The sequence below is a fragment of the Delphinapterus leucas genome, chromosome 15, assembly GCF_059928025.1.
Source record: "Delphinapterus leucas isolate spDelLeu-1000000601 "Yukka" chromosome 15, BTC_Dleu_Yukka2, whole genome shotgun sequence".
NCBI classification, from domain to species: Eukaryota; Metazoa; Chordata; class Mammalia; order Artiodactyla; family Monodontidae; genus Delphinapterus; species Delphinapterus leucas.
The window spans coordinates 67,940,570-67,957,525 of NC_143143.1; the positions used below are offsets into that span (position 1 = coordinate 67,940,570).

The following is a 16,956-nucleotide window of genomic DNA, read 5'->3' on the forward strand; positions in this document are numbered from 1 at the left end:
TTGGGTATCTATTGCTGCATAACATACTAACACAATACGTAACATCTCAAAACAACAATAAATATTTATTATCTCACATCGTTTCTGTAGGTCAGGGAATTGGGAGCAGCTTAGCTGGGTGGCCCTGGCATGGAGTCTCTCGTGAGGTTACAGTCAAGATGTCAGCCAGGGATGCAGTCATCTGAAGGCTTGACCGGGGCTGGAGGACTCACTTCCAAAGTGGCACACTCACACGGCTGCAAGTTAACACTGGCTGTCGGCAGGAGGCCTCAGTTTCTCATCTCTTAGGCTCTCTCCTTAGGGCTGCTTAAGGGTCCTCACAACATGATGGCTGCCTCCCTCTAGAGTGACTGATGCAAGAGAGCCTAAGGTGGAAGCAGCAATGACTTTTATAATCTCAGAAATCACACACCACCACTTCACCACATCCAATTTGTTTGAAGTGAGTCACTTGTTCTGGCCCACATTCAAGGAGGGAGGCATTAAGCTTCATCTTTTTTTTTTTTTTAATTTTTAAAATTTTATTTTTGGCTGCACTGCGTGGCTTGTGGGATCTTAGTTCCCCGACCAGGGATTGAACCCAGGCCCTTGGCAGTGAAAGCGTGGAGTCCTAACCACTGGACCACAGGGAATTCCCTAAGCTTCATCTTTTAAGAGAGATGTGTCAAAGAATTTGTAGACATACTTTAAAACCACCCTATTGGACCTCTGAGACCCCTTCTACAGGGCTCGATGCAGAGTAGGGACTCAGTAAATGCTGTTGCCTTAACTATAGGGCTTGAAGACGGGAGAAAGGCTCGCCTGTCTGCCTTACCTTCTAGTTCCATGTTGCAGACTTACTAATGCTCTGTAACATGGCTGGTATTTCCACCGCATTCTATTCCATTCTGCTGGCCCCAAGTATGGTCTGGGACTTGGGTCAGGGAACGGGCTCTCCTGCCTCCAAATGAGGGACCAGCCCCATGTGGAATGCTCACGTCTTTCCTCTCCTTCAGCTGCACATAGCTGGAGCCAATGGATACCTGCGGGCAGCCGAGCTCCTCCTGGACCACGGGGTGCGCGTGGATGTGAAGGACTGGGATGGCTGGGAACCCCTGCACGCGGCTGCCTTCTGGGGACAGGTAGTTGTCACCCACAGGGCTGTGAAGGAGGCCATCACAGGGTCAGCCTGCTGTCCTTTGGGCTGGAAGTTGGTTCAAAAGAACACAAGACCCACTTAGGGTGTTGGCTACGGCTAGTATGTGGGATATGAAAAGACCTAGGGAGTTTGCAGAAATGATTGACGAGTTGTGTCCTAACAAGACGACAATCCAATTTGCTGGAAAATTCCCCACATTTCTGCCTTGAATAGTTTCTCCATTTGTCTCCCAGATAGAAATCTCGGTGGCTTTCACCATTCCTCTTTAAACACCTGACAGCTCTGGAGTTATAGCTGACTCCTTCTTCTGTCCCTTGGTATGGCCCAGACATGCTGCAGGAGGTGTCAAGCCAATTGCATTTGCCGGGATTCCTGGCTTCAGGGGGCAGAGCCTTCCCTGGGAGTCAGCTTTGCCCCACCATTCTTTGGATCACATCCTAAGAAGCTTTGAACACTCTCTCCACCTCCTAGGCTTTCTGAGCCCTGGGCAGGGGGGAACCTTGGCTTCTTCCTGTGTTTCAGATGCAGATGGCAGAGCTATTAGTGTCCCATGGGGCCAGTCTCAGTGCTAGGACGTCCATGGATGAGATGCCAATAGGTAAGTTGAGGACAACACTTGGTACATACATAAGCATTCATCGATTTTTTGATGAATAGAGGATAAATGGTTAAATATATGGTTGGATAGACGGTGGGTTGGTGTGTGGATGGATAGTTGGATGAATGAATAAATTAATGGGTGGTATATTGATGGATGGATGGATGGATAAGTGGATGAATGTATGTATGAATGAATAAGAGGATGGGTGGGTAGAGGATGAGTCTATGGATGGATGACTGGTTCAGCGAATAGGTAGACGGCTGAATGAAAGGATGAGGTGGATTGAGTGGGTAGGGATGTATGATTTCAGCATCTTTTCATAAGTTCTTGCTTGGGCTACATGGGGTACCTGCTTGTTTCTCTTGATACTTTTTGTGGGGAATTAATGACTCCTCTTGGAAGCTATCAAAGGTGTCTGAATCCTTCGGTCATAACTGGGAATTGGGACTGTACACGGGACGTGGGTTTCCTCTTCTTACACTCCTCTAAGGATTGAGTCGTAGCCCAGGAAATAAGGCTGGCACTGTTTTCTCCCCTCCTCCCATGTCCCAAAAGATGCTGGGAGTTTTCAGTGGGTTGGCGTGGCAGCTCCTCTGGTCTGGAGGGCCCTCAGGGGCCACAACCCCCTGCACTATCCCCCACCATGGGCTCCTTTGCCCTTTCAGACCTGTGTGAAGAGGAAGAGTTCAAGGTACTGCTGTTGGAGCTAAAACACAAGCACGACGTGATCATGAAGTCGCAGTTGAGGCACAAGTCATCCTTGAGCCGGAGGACGTCCAGTGCGGGCAGCCGCGGGTGAGTCAGGGGCAGGGCAGCCGGGGCGCCCGAGGATGCCCCCACCCATGGCGCCTGGATGCAGCCTCTCAGCATCCCCCCACCCCCACTCCCCTTAGGAAGGTGGTGCGTCGAGCCAGCCTGTCGGACAGAACCAACCTGTACAGGAAGGAGTATGAGGGAGAGGCCATACTATGGCAGCAGAGGAGCGCAGCCGACGATCAGCGGACCTCCACCTACAATGGGGACATCAGGGAGACCAGGACAGACCAAGAGAATAAGGACCCGGTGAGTGCCTGCCTCCTGCCTGGCCCCCGTCTTGGTCACTGCCATGGGAGGGGGACAGGGCCCCAGCCTGGTGTTGCCTCTTCATCTCAGAGCCTTCAGAGGGAGGTCAGCTGGCCAGTGCCCTTAAACTAGCTGGATCCTGTCTGATGTGGGCAGCTACCGTGGTTAATGGGGCAAGCGTAGGGTGTGTTCGTGTCAGAGCTGGGAGACTTGCACACAGTAGGGACTCATAATTGCCAGGGAGTGAGTGATCACCATGTGCCTGCTTGGGCTCCAGCAGCAGAGAGATTTAGTTCTGAGCTTCCCAGAAGAGAGATTTAGTAGGGCAGCCACCCTGGGAGAGAGGGCACTACAACTTCTTCGGGGGAAATATAACAAGATGTTGACAATTGTGTTGAGACATCAGGTTGGAAGAAAAATTTTGAAAAATAGTAAGGGGCTGGCAGGACATCTAAGAAGCCGGCTCCAGGAGGAGCCAATGGTCTGGGCATTCAACCACTTTCCTAAGAGGATGCTGTATTAGTTTCTGAGAGCTGCTGTAACGAACTACTGCAAACTTGGTGGCTTGAAGCAACAGAAATGTATTCTCTCCCAGTTTTGGAGGCCAGAGGTCTAAAAATCAAGGTGTCAACAGGGTTGGCTCCTTCTGGGGTCTCAGAAGGGAAATCTGTTCCACGCCTCTCTCCTAGCTTTTGACGGCTCAGGCACTCCTTGGCTTTTTGCTAGCAGGCCTCCAGTCACTGCCTCTGTCTTGACATGGCCTTCCTTGTATATGTGTGTGTATCTCTGTTTTCTCTTAGAAAGATACCAGTCATTGGATTAGGGCCCACCCTCATCCAGCATGACCTCATCTTTTTTTTTTTCCCTAACATCTTTATTGGAGTCTAATTGCTTTACAGTGTTGTGTTAGTTTCTGCTTTATAACAAAGTGAATCGCTATACGTATACATGTATCCCCATATCCCCTCCCTCTTGCGTCTCCCTCCCTCCCTCCCTATCCCGCCCCTCTAGGTCTCATCCAATGTGACCTCATCTTAATTTAACTGATTATACCTGCAAAGACCCTACTTCCAAATAAGGTTACACTCAGAGATGTGGGGTGGGTATGAGTTTTGGGGGGACACTGGTCGACTCAGTACCGATACACTCAGGTCCATGCATGGCTGCAGCCTTGCTGAGAGGAGTGAGCAGGTTTGGGACCAGAGCAGAATTGCTGGGGACAAGAAGGAAGAGGCTGACCATACCAGTAGGGGTCTGCCTTTGTGGCTCTTCCATTACACGATGAGCAGTTGAAAACATTTCTAGCAACTGTTGCTTTGGAGGGATGCAGAATGTCTCAGTGGGGCCCTGCTTCCCTGCGTGAACAGGGAGGTCACATGAGGGCTTGTCTTGCCAGCTGGAGAGAAGGCAAGAGAATCCCCATCAAAGCACTGGCTGGGATGGAGCCGGCACACATGGAGCTTTTGTCTTCCTTCTTCCCTAAGCTTCGGGGGTTGGGAGAGAAAAGAGTTGTAGATCAAGATCGAATTACATTTCAAATGCCTCCCAGCTATGCTTTAATTATTTTTTCTTTGTGATTGATGTGTAACTTGTGTAAAGTACACAAATCTTAAATGAATTTTTCAGTAAACTTACAAACACATACCTTCCGATGAAAGTATAGAGCATTTTTGTCATCCCAGAAGGCTCCCATGTTCCCTTTTCCAAGGACTTCTCCCACCCTAAAGGTAGCCACTATTTAACTTGGAGCACTAAAGATTAGTTTTGCACCTGCATCTGCATATGAATGGACCCAGGCAGTCTATGGTCCTTTGTGTTTGGTTTCTTTTTTTGGGGGGGTGGTACGCGGGCCTCTCCCTGTTGTGGCCTCTCCCGTTGCGGAGCACAGGCTCCGGACGCGCAGGCTCAGCGGCCATGGCTCACGGGCCTAGCCGCTCCGCGGCACGTGGGATCTTCCCGGACCGGGGCATGAACCCATGTCCCCTGCACCAGCAGGCGGACTCTCAACCACTGCGCCACCAGGGAAGCCCTGTGTTTGGTTTCTTTGTGTCTCCGAGATTCCTCCACGTGGTGGCATTCAGCAGCAGCTCATTCTTTTTCATTGCTCCGTAAATTCTTTTATTTACATATTCTACAATTTATGTGTCCATTCGTCCGTTGGTGGACATTTGGGTTGTTTCCAGCCTGGGCTATTTTGAATAAAGCTGCTCCAAACATCCTTGTATGTGTCTTTTGGTGACACAAGCACTGTTTTCTGTAGGGTATTTACCAAGGAATGCGGTATGAGTCACGAGGTAGGCGATATGTACCTTTCAAAGATCCCGCCAAGCAGTTTTCCAGAGCAGTTGTACCTGTCTGCTCTCCCTTCAGCAGTGAATGCACCTTTCTTGCCAGCTGTTGGTATAGTTAGTTCTTTGCGTGTGAGCCGTCCTGGTGGGGTTGCTGTGTAGCTCAAATTTTTAGTTTGTTTTTCCCTGATGGTGGATGATGTTGAACCTTTTCTTGCGCTTATTGGCCAACTGGTTATCTCTTTGTGCTTCATCTGTTCTTTAGCCCTTTTTTATTGGGCTGTTTATCTTTTCCTTATTGATTCATAGGAGAGACTGAGATTCTTAAAGAAACCCTCAGGGGTTTCCCTCTCCACGCCTGCTCCTTTCCCTGTGTCTATTCAGATCTCACAGGCCCCAGGATCCTCTCAGAAGTGCTCATTGATGTAGAGTTTCATAAACCATTAGCCCTGTAGGGAAAGGGTGGGGGGATATGGATGCTGGAGACCAGCCTGAGTTAGGTCTGAGTTTGTTGTTGTTGTTAATTTCTGGAGATTCCTCATCAAGGCTCCAGTTTGTTTGGAGTTGAGTGAAGGCAATCAGATGGGCCACTTGGCCTCAGGGGCTGGGGTTTCAGACCAGGGAGGAGAAGACAGGGTACAGACATGGCATAGCCAGAAGCAGGCAGTCCTCTCCCAGGTGCTCAGAGGTCCTGTCCCAGGGAAACTGTTAGGGTCCAGGGTCCCTGTCCCAGCCCCAGAGGGAACAAGGAGATCACAGGATACAGCTGCAAAGCTCAAAGCTCCTTCGTTTTTTTTTCCTACCACCTTTCAAGGCCTTAGGTGCTGTCAAGGACGTAATAGTCTATAAGGTAGGGATTCTCAAAGTGTGGTCCCTGGACCAGCAGTGTCAGTGTCACCTGGGAACTTGTTAGAAATGCAGATTCTCAGGCCCCACCCCAGATGTACCAAATCATAATCCCTGGGGCTGAGGCCCAGCACTCTGTGTTTTAACCAGCCCTCCAGAGGATTATGATGCATGCATGAATTTGAGAACCACTGATCTAAGGGAGTATTTGCTCAGCCTGACTCCCAAGTCAGGTTTCTGCCAAGGCTCTGTGCTGTTAACCCCCAGGGCTGGCTTGGGTACATAGTTTTGGCAGAGCTGATTCACTGATAGCAGGCACAGCAGTAATAAGACAACCCCGTCTCTTCAACCAGTGGTTCACAATCTTAACTGTAAAAGAAAATCACCTTGGGGTGGTGTTTTGTTTTTGTTTTGAAAAAACCTGATGTCCAGGCTGCAGTCCCAACTGATTAAATCAGAATCTCCAGGCTTGGGGCTCAGGCATTGTATTAATTAATTAATTAATTAATTAATTAATCTTTGGCTGCATTGGGTCTTCATTGTTGCGCGCGGGCTTCCTCTAGTTGCGGCGAGCAGGGGCTACTCTTGGCTGCAGTGCGCGGGCTTCTCATTGCAGTGGCTTCACTTGTTGTGGAGCACAGGCACGTGGGCTTCAGTAGTTGTGGCACGCGGGCTCAGTAGTTGTGGCTCGCGGGCTCTAGAGCGCAGGCTCAGTAGTTGCGGTGCACGGGCTTAGTTGCTCCGTGGCATGTGGGATCCTCCTGGACCAGAGATTGAACGCTTGTCACCTGCATTGGCAGGTGGATTCTTAACCACTGCGCCACCAGGGAAGTCGCTATTTATCTATTTAATGAATAGACTTTATGTATTTATTTACTTTTTGACTAGTTTTAGGTTTACAGATAAATAAGTGGGGGGAATTCTCTGGTGGTCCAATGGTTAAGACTCCACGCTTCCACTGCAGGGGTATGGGTTTGATCCCCGGTCGGGTAACTAAGATCCCACACGCTGCGATACAGCCAAAAAAAAAAAAAAAAAAAGAAAAAGAAGTGGGAAGTACAGACAGTTCCAATATACCCTCGTTATCATGCCCCCGTTTCCACTATTATTAACCTCTTGCTTTAGTGTAGTATACATGTTATCATTGATGAGCCAGTATTGATACATTATATTAACTAAAGTCCATAGCTTCCATTAGGGTTCACTTTTCTGGTTGTACGTTCTATGGATTTTAACAAATATATAATGTCATGTGTCCATCATTAAAGTGTCATACAGAATATTTTCATTGCCCTAAAAATCCCTGATGCTCCCTGTTCATCCCTTCCCAACCCCAGGCAATCACTGATCTTTTTACCGTCTCCAAAGTTTTGCCTTTTCCAAAATCATACAGTATGTTGATTGAATCACACAGCATGTTGCTTTTCAGTTCGGCATTGCATGTGTTTAAAATCTCCCAGATGATTCCAATATGCACTCAAGGCTGAGAACGAGTGTCTTCCATCCCTGCTGCTCAAATTATTCGCAGAAACTTGTTAGAAATGCTGAAATTTGGGTCCCAACCCAGACCTAGTGAATCAGAATATACATTTTAACAAGAGCCCCAGGTGACTCATATGCACATGAAAGTATGAGAAGCACTGATTTAGACCATCAAGAATCTGCATCCTCCCATCCCATTTATCATCAGTTTGCCTGCATAGTTCAGAAGAAGCCACTGAAGAAACAGAAGAAACACACACATAAATGGAAACTTGCTATGGGAAGCATCCCTCTCCTTACCATATTTTAATCTAATTATATATTTCTTGGAGATCTTTCCAAGAAATCAGATTCTTGGAATCACAAGTCAGCACATAGAGACTTCCTTCATTTTTTCCTACCAGCTCCAGAACAGTCTAATACAAGTACTTGCCATAATTTCCCACCTGCCTAATGACGGTTTTCATGCTACCCTGAGGGAATCTATCTGTGAAACAAAGTCCTAGAAATGGGCATGCTTGTGCAAAGTATATATTTTTCTTAAAAAAATTTTTTTTTTTTTTTGTGGATGGTGTGACATTGCCCTCCAAAGAAGTTGTGGCAGTTGACACTCCTGTCTACTTCCCGCACCCCTGCAAGCACTGAATAATAACAAACTTTAAAAATATTTGTCAGGAATTCTCTGGCAGTCCAGTGGTTAGGACTCTGTGCTTTCACTGCTGAACGCCCAGGTTTGATCCCTGGTCAGGTAACTGAGATTCCACAAGCCACTCAGTACGCTTCCCCGCCAACCAAAAAAAAAAATGTGTTGGGACTTCCATGATGGTCCAGTGGTTAAGAATCCACCTTCTAATGCACGGGACAGAGGTTGGATCCCTGATCAGGATCCGGGCAACTAAGCCCGTGCGCCACAACTACTGAGCCCGCGTACCACAACAAAGACCCGACGCAGCCAAAAATAAATAAATAATAAATAAATAAATATTTTAAAAAAATTTGTCAATGTGATGGGTAAAAATGATATTTTGTTGTTTAAATTTTTATGTCATTAACTATTTGTGAGATTGAAATTTTTTCCTATATTTATATGCTATATAGATCTACATTTTGCTGTGATCTGAATATTAATGTCCTTTGCCTGTTTTTTCTGTTGGGTAGTTGGGCTTTTTCAAATGGACTTTTAAGAACTCTTTATAAAAAAAAAAAAAGAACTCTTTATACATTTGGAAATTAGTCCCTTTTCTCTTATAGGTTGTAAATATATTTCTAGTTTTTCATGTGTCTTTTGACTTTGATTTTTGCTATGCTTTATATTTTCGTCACTGTCAGATGAATCTACCTTTTAGTCATAGTTTCTAGGCTGCAGCTACTTTTTAAATTTTTTTTGCGGTATGCAGGCCTCCCACCGCTGCGGCCCCAGACGCGCAGGCCCAGCGGCCACAGCCCACGGGCCCAGCCACTCCGCGGCACGCGGGATCCTCCCGGACCGGGGCACGAACCTGTGTCCTCTGCATCGGCAGGCAGACTCCCAACCACTGCACCACCAGGGAAGCCCATAGGCTGCAGCTACTTTTAAAGCTCTTATTACCCAGGGATTTCTAGGTATAAAAGATCTCTGGGTAAGAGCGTCTTCCATTTGTAGTGGAGATATACCAGGGGCTAAGAGGAAGGATTACAAGTGACCCAACTAAAATCGACTTACACAAAAAAGAGATGCATTGGCTTATGTAACTGGAAAGTCTGGGGCCAAGTGGATCCAGGGGCTCAAAACATATCATCAGGATGCAGTCTCTCTCTCTCAGTCTCTGTCTCTCTCTCAGTCTTCCTTAGTGCCGGCTTCACAGCCAAGTAGACCCTTTGAAATTGTATCTCCCCAGTACATCATTCTTACCAGCGTAGTTCCTACAGAAATAGATCTGCTCTTTCCCAACTTTTCTAGCACAAGTCCCAGGGTTGAGTTTCACTGAACCAATTTCAGTCAGGAACCCACCCCTGAACCAATTCCTGTAGGGAGTTTATTGATTGGCCAGGCCTGGGGTCATGGTCTTTTGCTGGGAGCAAAGGTGAAAGTTGGTCAACTCTATCAAAACCCATAGATTGGTGAGTTCCCCAAAGGAAAATAGAAGTCTTATTACCCAGGTAGGGAAAACGGATGAGGACAGGCCCAAACAATCATGCTTTCAGCAGAGGCACAAGTGGGGTATGGGTTCAGATCTTCCAGCCAGCTGGTAACGTTGTCCTTCTCACCCTCAAGAACCCCAGGCTGGAGAAGCCCGTGCTGCTCTCCGAGTTTCCTACCAAGATCCCACGAAGTGAAATGGACGTGCCTGTTGAGAACGGCCTCCGGGCTCCGGTCAGCACCTACCAGTATGCGCTGTCCAACGGGGATGTCTGGAAAGTGCATGAGGTGCCGGACTACAACATGGCCTATGGCAACCCTGGCATGGCCGATGCCACCCCGCCCTGGAGTGGCTACAAGGAACAGAGCCCCCAGACGCTTCTGGAGCTGAAGCGGCAGCGGGCTGCAGCCAAGCTGCTCAGCCACCCCTTCCTGAGCACCCATCTGGGTAGCGGCATGGGCAGGACGGGTGAGGGCGGCAGTGAAGGCAAGGCCCCTTTGATCGGAGGCAGAACTTCCCCGTACAGCAGCAATGGGACCTCGGTGTATTACACGGTCACCAGTGGAGACCCCCCACTCTTGAAGTTCAAGGCCCCCATGGAGGAAATGGAGGAGAAGGTCCACGGCTGCTGCCGCATCTCCTAGTCCCTGAGGGATGGAGGGGAGGGATGCTTTGGGGAGAGGGTCCCTGGAATCCAGGCCAGCCCAGCAGCCCTGGCTGGGGAGGCTTCAGAGGGCAGCTGGGGAGAGGTGGGCTCTGCTTTCCAGAGGAACGCTAACCTCACCTCTCAGCCAGCTGCCCATAGCATCACCACTTCCCATGGTTCTGCTTCTTGCCGCACTGTCTGCCATCAAACACAAGGCCCATAGTGGCTTCCTGACTCATCCTGCTGTCAGATTTCGGGAGCGCGGGCTGGGATTCCAGTTCTGTTGTTGGTAAAGGCTTCTCTGGACCAGTACTCACATGTGACATATCAATACACACACACACACACACACACACACACACACAATCAACATGTGTAGGGATGACACAGCTGGGCTCACGGGAAGCAGGTGGGACTGAGAATTTGTGGGCTCTTCCCAAGAGGACTGAAGTTAAGACTCAGAGTTTTGTCGCCACTGCCAACATGGCTTTCGCAGGGGAGGAGGCCTGCTAAGCTGATACCTGTCAGCCTGCCCAGAGCCCTACCAGGTTTTGCTATCATCATCCACATCCGGCAGGAACAGGAGGTCCTCTCTGTGTCCAGAGGGAGCTATGCGCCCACGTGGGGTGGATGACACGGGCGTAGGCCTGCTCCCCACAGCCTTGCTTGTGCCAAGCGCCAGCTGTGTGAGTGCCCAGGGGCCAAGGTGGAAAACCTGGCTATTCTAATCCTGGAATAATCCAAATCATATTTTGCTCTTGGGTGGAAGCATCAAAAAATGGAGGGGAGAGAGAACAAAGGTAGTGTTTCCAAAAGTGCATTTGATGAAAGAATTCTTTTAGGCTACAAAGCTCCAGGTTGAGAAGGAGGTCCACTGATTTAGCTTTCTTTCCTGAACAGTATCACGATCACTAGGTTTTACTGACTGGTGTTGGACAAATGAAGCTAAGCGAGAAACTGCAGTTGGAAGGGCTTTTCCAGCGAGAGAGGCGAATTCATGTTGTTAATTTCTGCAGACATCTCTGGTAACCATGACAGAGCCCAGCGCCCTGGCCAACCTTTGTGATATTCGGCTGATTTCAGTCCAGCCTGTCTCAGCCGGCCCTCCTCAGACTAAGCCATCAGAGTGAGCAGTGGGGGGCTGCTGGGGCCCCTGCCTCTCCCAGAGTGAATGCTCAGCACGCCCAGCCCAGCTTTGCTTTTTCTGGAATGCTTGGTGAGACGGGTTTGCCAGTTGGCCCTTGTGAGTTCCTGTCTGGCCCAGGAGCTCCCATCCTGCTCCTGCCAGAGTGGTGACAGCCCAAGGCTGAAAATCCAAGGTGCACATGGTCCAACACCCTGCACTGTATTCAGGAGAGCGGTGGTGGGGCTGTAGTTGGGTCTTGCCCCAGCGCTACTATTTCATAGCCCCAATCTTTCTGATGCTGGGGAGGGAAGCCTATGAGAGACGGGCTGCCTGCCACCTCTCCACTGCATTCTCTCATGAGCCCCTTTGAAATTGTTGCCCACGAGTTGGGCGCTGTCCGTGGAATCAGCCCAAACCTTCTGGTATAACTAACGAAATGCAGGTTTGTTTCCTGCTCTGTGCACCCTTTACTTGTCTAAAACTACCTCTTTAGAGCTCTGAAGGGGCCCCTGAGGTCCAGATTCTGGAATTTGGGGGACAAATCTGGGTTTCCTTTAACCCTTTTCTTTCTGAGCTTATGAGAAATTCTCACCGAGGGACATCTGGGCCAGAGGCTGGGGCTGGAGGAGCCCCCTTGTGCCACAGTCCTAGTAATGAGGTCTGTTGTTTGTCCCAGTCCTCCACTGTGGTCGCCATGGCTCCCATAGCCCAGAGGCAGAGCTGGATCCCAAGGGCCTCGCTGATGCTTTACCAGGAGCAGGGCAGCTGGGTCAGAGAACAGTGCTCCTGGATGCAGGGAGAGTCACAGCACCAGGCCACTCCCACCCCAGCTCCAGGATGGATCCAGTCCAGGGTGGAAAGGCAGGTCAGGCGACTTCAGACAGGTGTGCGTGACACCTGCCACATCCCTGGGGTCTGGGGCTGACTCTCCATCATCTCATCCTATGGCTGGAGCAGGGAAGGGATGATTCAAAACACACATACCTTTTAGGCTTTAAAATAGTGTTCAGATCAGACTGACACTGAAATTCCTCTTGAGCCGACTTGAGCTGCAAGCTGGGAGGTGCTGAGGGAAGACACACGCTCCTAGGAGAGAGCTGTGTATGTTTTCAGATCTGTTTGCTCAGGGGCCAGAGACTGAAGGTATTTATTGCCCGCTCTGAGCCCTTCTGGCTGTTCCCTCCTTCCTCCTTTGCTTCTTGCCTCCTGGGCCGTTCCTCTCCCACCCAGAAGGCTGGGACTCCCAGCTGATCCCCTGACAGGAGCCAACTGCAGACTCTTGGGCTTTAGCGCGTGTTTTCAGTCGGGAATAAACCATTCCCTTCAAGTACCTGGGGGAACTTTCCCTGTGGATCTCCTCAGTGTCGAGGGACAAGCTGGGGCCAAGGTCATTCATTTATTCACTCATGTAGTTTATTGAGTAGCTGTGACTCAACAGGCACTGTATTAGGTTCCAGGGATAAAGGAGGAATGAGAGAGTGAGGTCTCATCCTTTGATGATGGTCATGACCATCCTCATGGTCATGAGCATCAACAGCCCCATTCAGTTCACCTGAGACAGAAAGGCTGCATCCTAGTCCAGCAACACTTTGCTTTTCTGCTCCTAGAATCCCTAGCGTATGAATTCCTTTAGCTGGGAAGCTGCTGACATCGCCACCCCTGGATAAAATTTGCCACTAAATGGAGATGCTGGATCTTGGGTTCCAGGCAGATACCACCCCAAGTCCACCTGGGACTTTCAAGGATAACTGCCTTTAGGCCAGCATCTTTCAGCCACTGTATAATACCAGTTTGAAGTCAGTGTCTAGAAGAACAAGGAGTCTGGAACTTGTTGCCAAATGCATCTCAGGTTCTTAAGCTCATTTTCTCTTCCTCATTTTTGCTCATTTATTACCTAGTCCTGCCCCACCAACGGATATTGGGAGGAAAAGGAGCTTCTCCTTTAATATCGAAAACTTTCCTCATGAATCTGCCTCTATTCCTGGCAGGTGTGGATCAAGAAGCAGGGAGAAAGCTGGCAAGGTCGACCAGATGCCCAGCTCCCGCTTAGACCCAGGTCTGGTGGCAGTTCCTGGCAGGTTAAAGGAGGCTACTTCTAAAGCCTGTGCCACATGGCTCCCTCTGAGCTCTAGCCCTTGCTCCCACCTTATGCCCCAAACAACTGAAAATTGGTGGCTATCACCAGAGAGTGAGTTTCTGGCCTGAGAGTAGCTCCAGGAAGTTGAGTGCACCCTAAGCCCAGGTCTTCTGAAGACTTCAGGATGTAGTTCTCCATCAAATATGCAGCATTGGTGAAACTGCTCTGTACTGTTTGATCAATTTCAATAGGCTTAGAAAAGTTAACAAAGCTGTGTCCCCTGTCCTGCCCACCAGTTTGCTGGCCTTGTAATAACATGAGACCATTTTGGTTGTTGGTGTCAGATATCTTTTGATCTTGAGTTCTCCCTTCCACTTGCTTTCCCAGAGCAGAATACTGGGACACTTTCCAGAAGGGCGCTCCTTACAGGATGCCCAGAAGGACTGTATTTAACTCTTGCTATTGTGGCTTGGGGACAGCCTCCCCTCCCCCAGGGCACATAAGAGCAAAGAGTCATGTGGTCAGTGGGTGACTCTGCAGAAGTGACCGCCTCTGCTAGAAGCTTTCCTCGACAGTCTCTTGTTGGCCAGTTCGCCGGAGGGCCTGCTTCCCATGGGCATTGCAAGTGCCACAGTGCGGGGCCTGGCTCTGTGCACCCAGGAAAAGTCTGTAGACCCACAGCCCTCCGCAATAATTCACCAGACCAGAAGCCACTGATGTACAGAGAACATTTAAGAAAAATGTATTTTATGTGAAAAAAAAAAGTTAAAACTCTGTATACTGTATCAGCAGCTTTGTGTAAAAATGGCAATCAAGAGAGTCTAATATATTTAAAACTTTTTTTAAAAAAAATCCTTGTGGATCTTTGATATTGTATTGAAGTAACTTCCAGGTAGCACCACGCCATGCGGCAGTGGTGAGCCCCATGTTCGAGACTGTGGCTCGACCACACCCCAGAGGGGCGCGCCCCTGGAGTTGCTTCCAGCTGCCAAGGCCTGTGACAGAATTCGCTGTTAAGAGTTTTTAATTAAGATTATTAAATTCCTTTTAATAACACCTGTTTAGTGTGGCTGTGGTCATTGCTCTGAGCTCGCTTGAACCCTAATGATTTGAATTCACAAAACGGTAGTGCCTGGGATAAAGGGCAGGGGAGGGTTCCAGGTCCCTGATCCCACCACAGAGGGCTCTCCCAGTTGGCCCCTGAATCAGAGGGAGCTCTGAGGGCTCAGATACGGAGAGGTATCTTTCTAGGCTGCAAGAAGGTGAAACCTGGTGAAGTCAAGAAAAGAAGGGTGGTTGAAAATGAGCTTCACTCTGTCAAATGCTTCTTTTGAAATTAACATGGAGCCCTATAATAGCTCATATAACATTTTTCCCCACACTTTCAAATGGTTGTCTGATGACACATTTATACGTAACAGGGCTGCCCTTCTCTTCTGTTCTCTTCTTGGAGTGCACTGACCTGTCCTACCCTCTTCTCCCCAATCCACCCCAGTCCTTCTCCTCATACAGTTTATAGTGGGGAAGTAAAATACTACATACTACTTCACATTATTACAACAATTCAGCAGGTGAGACCGTGGTTATTCTCACTTCTGACCTTAGGCAATGGAGAGATTGACAAACTCTATGATTGCACAGCCCCAGACAGTGGTCATTGTTTTCATCACATACAGAAGTTTGTTGGTGTCTTGGAAGAGGATGAAAAAGGATGCTGTCTTGGACCCTTCTGGATGCTGGCTGCCAGAGCAGGGACACATAGAAATCTCCACACTTGGGCTTGAAAAATTTCATAAACAGGCTGGGTATGGGGAGAGAGGGGAAGAACGGAAGTATCTTTGTAGCAGTGGACATTCATCCATTTAAAAAAGTATATTGAGGACTTCCCTGGTGGTGCAGTGGTTAAGAATCCACCTGCCAATGCAGGGGACACAGGTTCCAACCCTGGTCTGGGAAGATCCCACATGCCACGGAGCAACTAAGCCCGTGTGCCACAACTACTGAGCCTGTGCTCTAGAGCCCACGAGCCACAACTACGGAGCCCATGTGCCACAACTACTGAAGCCCACGTGCCTAGAGCCCATGCTCTGCAACAAGAGAAGCCACTGCAATGAGAAGCCCACGCACCACAACGAAGAGTAGCCCCTACTCACCACAACTAGAGAAAGCCCGCGTGCAGCAACGAAGACCCAACGCAGCCAAAAATAAAATAAATTCATTTTAAAAAAGTATATTGATACATGATAATGGTAATGTCTCACATTTATGAAGCACTTTACAGTTGTATATATGTCTTCTCATTTACACAAAGAAAATGAGGCCTAAAAATTGGCTATTAGATTTAACACTGTGGAGCTCATGACGATCTTTTTTTTTTAAGATTTTTTTCTATGTGGACCATTTTTAAAGTCTTTATTGAACTTGTTATAATACTGCTTCTGTTTTTTATGTTTTGGTTTTTTTGGCCGTGAGGCATGTGGGTTCCTAGCTCCTCGACCAGGGATCGAACCTGCAACCCCTGCATTGGAAGGCAAAGTCTTAAGCACTGGACTGCCAGGGAAGTCCCTCACAATGATCTTGACAAGAGGTTTTGGTTGGCCAGTGTAGGAATCAGCCTGATTGGACAGGATTCAAGACAGAATGGGAAGAAGACTGGAGGTGGCAAGTATAGACAAGTTGTTTGAGGCTTTATGCTATAAAAGTGAGAGTGAAATGGGGAGGAAGCTCTAGAGGGATGTAGGGTCATGAGTGTTGTTTGCAGGATGAAAAATATTACAGCATGTTTGTATGCTGATAGGAATGAACCAGTAAAGCAGGGAAATTGATGATCCAGGAAAGAGGAGGGAATTGCTGGAGAGACATAGGTTAGTAGTAGGGGGATTGGCAACTACTGCCCAAATGGAAGGACTGGCATTAGATAGGCTCACAGACAGCTCATCCATAGTAACGGAAGGCCCAGTATGTGGGCAGAGATGCAAACAGGTAGGAAGATGTGGTGGGAGCATGTGGAACTATCTTCCCTGACTGCTATTATTTTCTCAGTGAAATAGAAAGCAAACTCTAAAAGTAAGAATGAGAGAGGAAAAGGTAGAGAGAAGTTAGGGAAATAGAGGCTAGCAGGCAACCTTAAGGGCCCACTTGAGACCATGAATTTCAGGCACAGCTGGTGGGCATGACTGTGTCTTTCTTTTCCCCTGCACTGTATGGCAGCCTGGGTGCAGGAGGAAAGTAGGTGGAGAGTGGGGTTTAACCAGGTTTGGGGTTTTGCCAGGCAAAAAACAAGGAGGTGAGGGACTTCCCTGGCAGTCCTGTGGTTAAGACTTGGCCTTCCAATGCAGGGGGTGCGGGTTTCATCCCTGGTTGGGGAGCTAATATCCCATATGCCTGGCGGCCAAAAAGCCAAAACATAAAACAGAAGCAATATTGTAACAAATTCAATAAAGACTTTAAAGATAATCCACATCAAAAAAATAAATCTTAAAAACGAAAGAAAACGATCAGGTGAGAGAAGAGAAAGCTACCTGAAGGTGTAATCAAAGGAGTGGCTATTATGACGGACCGGTATTTTTG

General features: G+C 48.5%; 1 protein-coding gene across 2 annotated transcripts in view; it reads left to right on the forward strand.

Moving 5' to 3' along the window:
• PPP1R16B (protein phosphatase 1 regulatory subunit 16B) overlaps window positions 1-14,442 on the forward strand; it is a 102,128-nt gene extending 87,686 nt beyond the window's left edge. Inside the window, exons 7-11 of one of the 2 annotated variants that reach the window (XM_089896893.1) lie at window positions 996-1,121; window positions 1,661-1,736; window positions 2,405-2,534; window positions 2,637-2,801; window positions 9,672-10,036. In XM_089896893.1, the coding sequence (XP_089753019.1) occupies window positions 996-1,121; window positions 1,661-1,736; window positions 2,405-2,534; window positions 2,637-2,801; window positions 9,672-9,927 (753 nt within the window). In that variant the 3' untranslated portion in view covers window positions 9,928-10,036. Of the gene's footprint in view, window positions 1-995; window positions 1,122-1,660; window positions 1,737-2,404; window positions 2,535-2,632; window positions 2,802-9,671 lie in introns of both variants that reach the window. The other variant, XM_022592416.3, reaches the window with a different exon arrangement.
• The last annotated feature ends 2,514 nt before the right edge of the window (window positions 14,443-16,956 follow it).